The sequence below is a fragment of the Borostomias antarcticus genome (genome assembly GCF_949987555.1).
Source record: "Borostomias antarcticus genome assembly, chromosome: 20".
NCBI classification, from domain to species: Eukaryota; Metazoa; Chordata; class Actinopteri; order Stomiiformes; family Stomiidae; genus Borostomias; species Borostomias antarcticus.
In genome coordinates, this window is record NC_140253.1 from 9848064 (window position 1) to 9859275 (window position 11212).

At 48.9% G+C, this 11212-nt stretch overlaps 1 protein-coding gene across 1 annotated transcript in view; it reads left to right on the forward strand.

The window, feature by feature from the left end:
* Nucleotides 1-7668, forward strand: part of grk4 (G protein-coupled receptor kinase 4) — a gene marked incomplete at its 3' end in the record, with an annotated part of 31618 nt that extends 23950 nt beyond the window's left edge. Inside the window, 9 exon segments of the mRNA XM_084454658.1 lie at nt 1384-1574; nt 1871-1908; nt 2175-2264; nt 2555-2763; nt 5561-5698; nt 6294-6395; nt 6398-6439; nt 6799-6930; nt 7612-7668. Of these exon segments, the coding sequence (XP_084310784.1) occupies nt 1384-1574; nt 1871-1908; nt 2175-2264; nt 2555-2763; nt 5561-5698; nt 6294-6395; nt 6398-6439; nt 6799-6930; nt 7612-7668 (999 nt within the window).
* Between the last annotated feature and the right edge of the window lie 3544 nt (nt 7669-11212).

Consider the following 11212-nt stretch of genomic DNA (forward strand, 5'->3'; position numbering starts at 1 on the left):
AACGTCTGTCAGGTCAGATGACCGCGATGACTTGCACTTGCTGAAGTAGCGCTAGGCGAAGAGAGACGAGAAAACATGGATAAAAAAAGTAAAATGGTGGGAAAGTGGAGCTGCTAAGTTAAAAACTAAACAGGAGAGAGAAAGAAAGAACGCGCTACTTCGGCAAAGCAAACCAAATATTTCAACCTTTTTCACCCCGTCCCCGTCTAGTAAGGCTAGCAGCGTGGGCGGAGAGGACGAGAATGCTAACATCGTTGCTACAGCGAAGATGACCGCTACCCAGCAGTGGCAGTGTTAAATTCAGCAGGTTCAGTAGCTGGCCCTTCAGATCCAGTTGCCTCGACTGAGGCAGAGAATTGCAGCCCTATGACAGTCACCTGTTCGTCTGCTGCCACGCCCACATTTCCACATCCCAGCCCCAACACCAACACGGAGGTCTCGCCGTGTGTGTGTGTGAATGAGTGAGTGGTTGAGATGGATTGATGGAAGACTGAATCACAGAACTGTTGGTGGAGGTAGAGCATCAGTAGGCTATGTGTTTTTATATTTGAGTTCTGTTGACTGCAACAGCAAAACCTAGTGACCCATTTGGGCTAATGTCTTGCTTATACCATTATGTGTTGTGAATCCTGTATGAAGCTTATCTACAGGTATATTGTCCTGAAAGTTGTGATAATGCTGTAGCCTACCAGTGTAAATCCCTCCTACAGGTGTTGATATTGTCCTGAAAGTTGTATGCTGTATACTGCCAGTGTAAATCATGTACAAGCAGAGTTACCAACAAATAGTATGCTAGTAGTGTATTGCGTACGTACGTGCGTGCATGTGTACTGTATGTGTGTGGGGGCCTCCACAAGTCTGGCCCAGGGGCCTCTGAATTCTTAATTGGGCCCTGTGTGTGTGCGCCCGTCTGTTAGAATAGTTACTGTATAGAGACACAGTGATTTATTGTTAGGCCTCTTTTTATTTTTTTTACAGGCACACATTCTCTGCGTTTCATGACGTTTTCACTCATCGTTTCCATGGATACAATGGATAGTTGTTGTGCACTGTTGCTGGTTCTTTTTATAGTCTGGTGTGACCTCGGGCCAGAGGGCAGTGCGTGCGTGCGTGCGTGTGTGTGCACGCGCATGCTGCGCGCATGGGTGTTTGCAATGCATGCTGGGTCTGGGATAGATTCAGGCTCATATTACCCACAATCCTCTTTTTTCCCCCTGACCTGGTGTGTCTTTCTCTTATCAATGCACTTCTCTCTCTCTCTCTCTCCCCACCTCCCTCCTTCTACTCCTACCTGATTTTCCCTCACACCCTCCTCCCTCCCTCCCTCCTCTCTCCCTCCCTCCCTCCCTCTCCTCCTCCTCCCTCCTCCTCTACCCTCCCCAGGTTAGTTTAGCCTACGCTTACGAGACTAAGGACGCCCTGTGTCTGGTGCTGACCATCATGAACGGCGGCGACCTCAAGTTCCACATCTACAACATGGGCAACTCGGGCTTCGACGAGCAGCGGGCCATCTTCTACGCCGCCGAGATCTGCTGCGGCCTGGAAGACCTACACCGCGAGAGGATCGTCTACAGGTGTGTGTGTGTGTGTGGGAAGAGTTTTCGTGCGCTCATCAGTGACCTACTACACAAGGGGAGGGGCTTACAAGCGAGCGCCCCGGGGCGATCTCACTGCCCTTTTCAGTGTGGGAAAACTTAGCCGAACTTTGATTCCGAGACTGATAAGAGTGTCTACCGGTGATCACGCTACACCCGAGTTCCACCATGAGAGCGCGCACTAATGAAGTCTTGTTTTTTTTTATGTATTTGTATTTTTATGAACACTCGCTAATTAACAGCCATTATTTATGTTCTTTGATTGCCCCCCCCAGGGACTTGAAACCTGAGAACATCCTTCTAGACGACCGTGGTGAGTGTCCAGTCCTCCCCGTGATCACAGAACTTTCCAGAATTCCCCTCGCCGATTTATGTTAGCGGCGATGCCGACGGAGTCCCTCCGCGTGTGTGCTGTACGCGCGGCCGGTCGTTATCTCGATGTTTGTTTGTATGGTCGGTATCCGCCGCGAGGGGGCGTGTCTCCGGCCTTGACGGCGCTCCTCTGAGACTTTTTTTAGTTTGCGTGTAACCATGTGACCGTGTAACCAAACCGTGTTCCGTGGTGTTTTTCCCCGCCAGGCCACATCCGGATCTCCGACCTGGGATTGGCCGTCCAGATCCCCGACGCCGAGACGATACGAGGGAGAGTGGGCACCGTCGGTTACATGGGTAAGAGAGAGACCTGTCTGTCTGCCTCCCCCTCTCACTGCTCTCTCCTCGCTCACCACCTCTCTCTCTCCCTCCCTCTCTCTCTCTCTCTCTCTCTCTCCCTGTCTCTCCCTCTCTCTCTCCCTCTCTCTCTTTCACTCCGTCTCTCTCCCTCTCTCTCTCCCTCTCCCTCTCTCTCTCTCTCTCCCTCTGTCTGCCTCCCCCTCTCATGTCTCTCCCCTCCCTCTCTTTCTCACTTCTTTCTCACTCTCTCTCTCTCCCTCCCTCCCCATCCCCTCTCCCCCCAACAGCCCCAGAGGTGATTCAGAATGAGAGCTACTCGTTCAGTCCTGACTGGTGGGGTCTGGGCTGCCTGGTGTTTGAGATGATCCAGGGCCAGTCCCCCTTCCGCCGGCGCAAGGAGCGCGTGAAGAGGGAGGAGGTGGACCGACGTGTACGGGAGGACCAGGAGGAGTACTCTGACAAGTTCTCCCAGGAGTCCAGGGACATCTGCAGACAGGTGGGGAGAGAGGGATGGAGGGATGGAGGGAGAGAGGGGTGGAGGGAGAGAGGGATGGAGGGAGAGAGGGATGGAGGGAGAGAGGGGTGGAGAGAGAGAGGGGTGGAGGGTGAGAGGGATGGAGAGAGAGAGGGGTGGAGGGAGAGAGGGTTGGAGAGAGAGAGGGATGGAGGGAGAGAGGGATGGAGGGAGAGAGGGTTGGAGGGAGAGAGGGTTGGAGGGAGAGAGGGGTGGAGGGAGAGAGGGATGGAGAGAGAGGGTTGGAGAGAGAGAGGGATGGAGGGAGAGAGGGGTGGAGAGAGAGGGTTGGAGAGAGAGAGGGGTGGAGAGAGAGAGGGGTGGAGGGAGAGAGGGGTGGAGAGAGAGAGGGGTGGAGGGTGAGAGGGATGGAGAGAGAGATGTTTGTTGGTTGCTACAGATAGACACACATATATACTCTAGAGACTTCACTGAACTACAGACTTGCTTCAATTGATTTAGCCAGGGCCTTTCTCTCACACACACACACACACACACACACACACATACACACACACACACACGCACACAAACAAACACAGATCTACAGTGTCTCTGGAACATAACGTGTTCCTCTGCCAGGGTCATGGTGAGGTTAGACCACTAGTGCGCGCTTGTGTGTGCGCGCTTGTGTGTGTGCGCTTGTGTGTGTGTGTGCGCGCGTGATTGAGGTCAGTCGCTGTTCACTGCTTTGTTAGCAGTGGTGGATCTGCAGCGTTTTGAGGCCATGTTTCTGAAGCTATGGGTCACGCGAGCTAATATTGACTTTAGCCATGAAAGACCATTTGGGGAAGTGGTGTGAAAATCTGTGTGTACGTGTGTGCATGGAAAACACAGCTATTTCTCCCTCCTCCTCCCTCCTTCTCCTCCCCTCTTTTCTCTAACCTCTCCTCCCTCCCTCCCTCCCTCCCTCCTCCTCCTCCTCTTTGTCCATCGCCTCCAGGAGGAACCAATGTGCTTCTGGCGTTGGGCACAAGGAGGAGGAGTGGGGGGGGGGCTTTTATTTGTGTGACGCGATGGAACATGCTGACCTCGGGTTTAGCTCACTTAAAGACTCCCTGGGAAGAGAGAGAGAGAGACTGGAGGAGGGAGAGAGAGAGAGAGAGAGAGACTGGAGGGAGGGAGGGAGGGAGAGAGAGAGAGAGAGAGAGAGAGAGGGAGAGAGGGAGAGAGAGAGGGGGAGAGGGAGAGAGAGAATGGAGGTCCGTGCCCTCTTATCTGTACGATGAATATCTGGGACCAGAATAGTTGAGTGAGCGTAGTGGAGGATGGAGGTGAAGGAGAAGGGGGGGGGGGTTCTGTGGCCTAGTGACATGGAGGGAGGGGGGGGGGGTCACTCAAACATGGCGGGGCCGCGTTGTGGAGCGAGGGAAAGTGGGAGAGAAGGAGGGAGAGAGAGAGAGGAGGAGGAGGAGGAGGAGGAGGGACTTAGTGTTACGGGAGTGTTAGTCATGTAACTTTGACCTCCTTAGTGACATCACATGCATGTCGGCTCCCAACGAAAAGGTCAACTTTTCGGTCAACTTCAAACGTGGCTGGATCCTCTTGCCCGTTGCGCGGGACCGTTACCTACTGCAGACGGAATTCTCCCTCACTTCTCCGTCCTGGAGTTTCGTGCGTCCCGATACCCCCTACGTGCATGTGATTTATCACCTTCTTTATGAGATCCTCGAGGTGTGTGTGTGTGTGTGTGTGTGTCTGTCTGTCTGTGTGATTTATATCTGTCATTATGGGATCGAGAGGGGTGGATTGCACACAGACAGGAGAATTACAGAACATAGGATACGGTAGGAGTGTGTGTGTGTGTGTGTGTACGTGTGTGTGTGTGTACGTGTGTGTGTGTGTGTGTGTGCGTGTGTGTGTGTGTGTGTGTACGTGTGTGTGTGTGTGCGTGTGTGTGTGTACGTGTGTGTGTGTGTGTGTGTGTACGTGTGTGTGTGTGCACGTAGAGAGAAAGACGGGAGGATTAGACCACTCATAAAGCTGTCATGAGTTATCCGGAGGAGGAATCACATGAACCATATGGCCTTCTGTACTACAGTATAACTCCTACCACGTGTGTGTGTGTGTGTGTGGGTGTGTGTGTGTGTGGGTGTGTGTGTGGGGGGGTGTGTGTGTGTGTGTGTGTGTGTGTGTGTGTGTGTGTGTGTTTCCACTCAGGTTCCTCATTGCTTGCATCACACCACAGAACAGGTTACCGAAACTATCTTGACTGGCTGTTATGCTTACAAAGGAATGTACATAGCACGTCATGAGAGAATAGTGAACCTAATAGTTAAGGACTTTAAGGAACCATAAGATAAGCCTTTATGACTAAGGTCTTGAAATACCAACCTCTCGTAAATACCATCTCAGAGCTAGGCTACAGGTGTACACTACTTGTTCATATTTGGCAGCCTTGGACATGTTCATAGGTTGGTTGTCAGAGGACTACGTCTTCTTGGGACATCCAAGAAGGAAGCTAAAAGGCTCACCAAGTATTGCTCCGTCTCTGCAATTATTGGCAGCCGCCATATATGGCGGAGACGTTGCTACTTGTTGTGAAAGACATTGCCCATGTTAATTGTGAGTGTAGACTAATCTGTGCCTTTAGTAGTTGTGTCCCTGTATGCATTGTTTCATTATGTGGACATAAATAAATGATTAAAATGTGTGTGTGTGTTCCATGTGTGAGCACATAATGTGTGAAATATATAAATGAATGGGAATATTTGGAATGCATCATCTGTCTTAGTCACTATGATGTCACATCCTGTTCCGCTTCCTCTCCCTGTTTCAGCTGCTGGCGAAGGACCCCAAGGAGCGCCTGGGGTGCCAGGGGCGGGGCGCGGTGGAGGTGAAGCAACACACCATCTTCAGAAACATCAACTTCAAACGCTTGGAGGCCAACATTCTGGACCCACCCTTCAGCCCTGACGTAAGGAACACACACACACATACACACATACATACACACACATACTGTACAAGAGCATACTTATATATTATATACACACACACACACATACGAGAGCACACACGCAAGGCAAGAATCGGCATACAGGAAATACCAGTGTTTACTGTAAACACACACTTGGAAGTGTGTCTCTATCTCTATCTCACAGCTGAGACACACACAAACACACACACACACACACACTCACACACACATCAACTATTGCCAGCATGCACATTTCAAAGAGATTCCTGGAAGAGTGTGCTCTTGTGGTGCTGAGAACAGGCAGAGAGAGGGGAGAGAAGTCTTGTTGACGGAACAGATCTTGGAGAAGCAGAGTCAGCGCTTTTGCGGACAACAAATCATTAGATTATGTCCTGTAGAAGTAGCCAACAACAGGGTTATTTTATTATTCAGAATCAAAAACAGGCGTGTAGAGGCAATTTCATCAACTTGCCATTTTAGCCATGTTTAAAGCCTCTCTCTCTCTCTCTCTCTCTCTCTCTCTCTCTATATGTCTCTCTCTCTATGTCTCTCTCTCTCTGTCTCTGTCTCTCTCTCTCTCTCTCTCTCTCAGCCGAGGGCGGTCTACTGCAAAGACGTCCTGGACATCGAGCAGTTCTCCACGGTCAAAGGCGTCAACCTCGACCCCACAGACGACGACTTCTACCACAAGTTTGTCACAGGGTCACAGGCAGTGTCTCCATCCCCTGGCAGAACGAGGTACTGCAGCCCGGGGAGTGCGGAGGGTTGGTGGGTGTGGGGAGGGGGGGGGGGGGGGGGGGGGGGGGGGGTGACGACACGCTGATGACGTCATCCTTTTTCGAAAGAGCATAAAGATACAGCAGAGCAGCGCGCTCCCGCTCACACAGATAGCCGGGCTTTCATCAGCCGCCCCCTGTTTCGGTTCGATACAAGATAGCGGTCAGCTCTGAATCGCATTCGTTCATTCATTCCGCCCGAATGCGGCCGTCTCGTTTTTGTCAACGGGAACGCCGTCGTAGCCGACGGCCTGGTACGATCCTCCTCAGCCCCCCGTCTGACCCTTGACCCCCCCCCCCCCCCCCCCCCCCCCCCCCCAGATGATCGAGATGGAGTGCTTCAAGGAGATCAACGTGTATGAGACGGACGGGGCGCTGTGCTCTGACCTGGACGTGAACCGGCCCAACCCCCCGCCAAAGAGAGGCTTCTTCTACCGCCTCTTCAGACGCGAGGCAAGTGCTAGCGCTCCTGCTGCTGTCCGAGGGGGTGGGGGTTAAGGTACTTCACTTCCTCTATCCTAATGTTTATCTTCGGGTGGGAGGGGGTCCATTCAGTCGAAACCGGTCTCCAGATGTTTCTGATTTTGACGGGTTGTCGGGGGGGGGGGCAAAATGGTTGAAAATGGTGGTTCGGCTTGTTCAGTTGGCGGGACCGTGTCTGGCGGGGTGATGATGCTATGCGCCCGCTTCCAGCCCCCTGTTAGTGGGATACAGGACCCTTCTGGACACCCGTTTTGATTGAATGACTCCTCTGTGGCCTGTGCTAACTATATTAACTGGTGATGGGTGAAGGCTTCCCATTCCCAGGCTCCATTTAAGACTGCTCTTCAGTTATTTGGGCCTGACATCACTATTTATGGGCCTAACACACACACACACACACACACACACACACACGCACACACACATTCCATGGGAGGGGGGTTCCACTCCTACTTCGGAGTTCCCGCTCCACCTACCTTTCTTGACCTGCCCCTATTTTATCTGGCCCCAGATCAGCCGGTAAGTAGAGAGGAGGAGAATTCGCTTTGGAGTTCCGCCTGTGATTACGCCCGTCTCTGACCCAGAGTCAGTCGGTGAGTGATGGCTGCTGGTGGAGGAGCGTGTGTAACGGTGTGTTCTGGCTGTTCCCAGGTCTGCTTTAAGAGTGGCTACAGCGACGAGGAGACAGAGGAGCCCTCCCGACTCTAAACCACTCCCCCTCCCCAAACCCCTCCTCCCTCTCGCCCCGCCCTCCCCCGGAAACCGTCGCCGCCCGTCAAGAGCGCAAATCTTACGAACTCGATGAATGTTGACCTGTATTTATGAGATGTATTAAAAGTGTATTATAATTAAAAAGAAAAAAGTATGAGTTTAAAGATTTTGTACATTTGTACTTGAATTATGTCTAGATGTATATTTTCACTAAAGGTTGTATTGTACAAAAAGCCATATAAGTACCACTTGAATGCATACATAACATGTATTTTTTTTTTTTTTTTTTTTTTTTTTTTTGAATGAGTATGGAAAATGTGAGTTGAGGATTTATTTTCTTTTTAAGAAGCACAGTATCAGTAATCTTTTGACGTCTTTGATGTAGCATAAGGCCTTTGTTTTTCACATACTGTACATCTGTCATTCTTTTGGCCAACGTCAAATTCTAATATTAGCACATCATGCATGCCCAGCTCCAAAACAGTCACCCTAACAGGCCCCTAGGCCCATTGTGTAAATCTGGGAAAAATTGGATAGGTTTAAGCAACATATCAAAAATATTAACTTGTCTTTGAATCTGTCAGTGTGTCGTTTAGTCCCATCAAGTTCCTGCCAGATCTGAACGGTCTAAGGATGGAGGGGCTAGGGCTTGGTTTGGAACTGGGCTCCTGCTCCCTGCTTGGTGCCCTGCAGACCTATAAACATTCTGGATTGGACTGGTTAACTTAGCATTAGCATTGTTACGGCCATTTGGGCTGTTTCCTCGTAATGTGGAGTTGGCAGAATCAGTGAATTTACAGTATCTCTACTCTAAAGGAATAATTCCATGAACTTCCCAAAGAATTCCACAAGAAAAGGATAAATATAATTTAGTCACCCACTCCTGCAAAAGCCCTGTTATGTAGGCTAGACATGGAACAGATATTGAATACTTTGAACATTGTCATTCCTGCATTCACTAGTCATTGTTAAGCTGAGAGACTTGGAATACTGTTCTCAGAATTCCGTGCTCGATTCTAAACGGGGATTGCGTGTGCTTTTGGAAAAGCGCCATTAAGAAAGTGTCTGTTACATCATTCACTCAGGAGGCTGGGCTGTCTTTCTTCATCTCAATTCCCAGTCCCTCTTTTCCCATCTTCCATGATTGTGCTTCACTATTCAGAGTTTTTTTTTTTTTTTTTTTTACATGGCTGCTCGTTGTGAACACATGACGTGTAGTTGAGGTCACCTTTAACCTGAAATATCCCCTCATTTGCAATCAACATTCCAGTTTTCCAGAGATATAGAAAGAGAGAAAGGGAGAGAGAGAGAGAGAGAGAGGAATGAATCCGGGGTACGGTTGGTGTACTGTGTAGAGTTAAGGTGGCTGTCTTTATGTGTTAAGTGATGATGATGATGGTGGTGGTGGTGGTGGGGGTGGTGGCGGCGGTGGCGGCGATGCCGATGATGAACTCAATATACAGTATCGGCATTTGGCATTTTAATACAGACTGGCTTCATCTTGAAGACAAAATTGCTTGAATATCAAACTTCTATTGATGACAGTAAATATCATGAAACGGTGTGGCTGAATGGTGAAAGGGTTTCTTGAGACGTCTGTAGAGTTTCTGCTGTCCGTAGCCAGGCCATGGTTTGGCGTAGTGAGGTCAGCCATTCACATCCATGCTTCTCTACTTTAGCTACATGTCTGGCAGCCCTGGGGGCTGTGTTCACTAGATGTTCAACCTTTGCGCGGCCATCTTAGTCTGACATTCTGTCGAGAGGCATAAGCTAGTTGAAAGTGGCAGATTGACAGTGACTACAGAATAGAGGCTTGCTTAAGGACTTGTATCATCGACTGTATTGAGTCTCGTTGGTCTCTCTTCAATAGGAATGACTTGAGACGTGTACGTGTGAAGAAGAAACAAAATCCTGTCTATATACCATCCACGATGAACAGCAAGTCGAAAGACGCACAGGGTCACATTGTATTATGTGCGCCTTTGTCATAATGGAGAACATTGCACCCGCTCCATCTGTTTGACCTGTACATTTTGTCTCCGTGTCACAATAGGTGGCAACAGGATCGAAATACATACATCTTCGTTTTTGTTCTGTTGCCTTGTTCTCCTTTAACAGCCAGTAACAGTCACCGATGTAACCTGACTTTTTTAATGCTGTGAAAACCTGAGATGGACCTGTTGCTCTGGTTATGCGTGCATATCATACTGTCTCCCATCGCCTCAAGCCCCTTAAAGGCCTATATCTGTCAAACAATTTAAGGTGCGAAGTTTATAACCCTGTTGTCCACTCTGGGATTTTAGTTAAAGCAGCCATCCCTTTGTGATGTCATCAATTAGGGAAATTATCCCTTTGTGATATCAGTGAGGGAAACCATCCCTTTGTGATGTCATTAATTAAGGAAGCCATCCCTTTGTGTTATCATCAATAAGGGACTATCCCTTTGTGGTGTAGTGTATCAGAATCAAAGAGTTGTCCAACAGAGGATGGAATTAGCTATTTTGCCATCCTGGCAAGGATTATGTCAGCGAGATGCTACATGTTCTCTTCCGCCTGTGATCATTGTATATCTCCCAGTCTGTTGAAGCGGAGAAGAGTTCAGCACTAGTTCTCTTTGTCGCTGGCCCATCGAGGGGCTCCTCTTTGGCTTTGATACTGTAGCTTTTCACCTCTGCAGTACATTCCATGATCATATCAGGATGATGACGCAGTAGATTGGCTCGCTCTGCTTGTTGGCTGGTTGTCTCTTCAGCTTCTTCTCTTCTCTGACCCGCAGGCCGTCAGACAGACAGCTCCGTTAAGTGTAGACTCGCTCTCATAGCCTCTCATAGGCTGTGTAAATGATGTACTCCAAACGTGTAAGCTCTTTGAAATGGCAACACACACAGGGTATGCCCTCATAGCAGTAAAGAGATGTAGTATCATTGCACTATAGAGTGTTCTGACATGACAGTAGGAAGAGTCTTGTACATTGTTGCCAACGATGCCAAACATCAAATAAAAGCCTGATCTTTTTATTACTTTTATGACGTGAAGTTTTAACTGAAGACTGACAAGCCTCTTACCCACATACGTGTGCCAATTGCAAACCTTAGTACTTATTCTTTCTTTTTTTCAGTTTAATTTATCCTTCCATTTCTGAGAGGTCCGACATGCGGCTGAAAAGGAACTTACAGCTCAAAAACAGTTTTGAATGTCCGCACTAAGTGCATTGTAATGCCTGTTTTAAAGAAATACTTATGTTTTACTCAAGCATGTATTGGTTGTAAACTTCAGGTTCCTTGTCTGTAAACGGTCTTCAGGTGCCTACATATCCCTGGTAGCTGAGAAGACCTGTATAAACTCAAGGTGACCGGGTGAGTTTGTTTGTTTATTTTTCTTTCTTTTTTTTCTTTTTCTTTTTTGTAAATGTACAGTCATGTCGTTCAACCACTGCAGTCAATGTAATTCTTGTACAAGTTGTATCACTGGGTGTTGTACCATATATGACATTTGTAATTATGAAATAATACACTGCCGTTTGTATAAAAAACAACACATT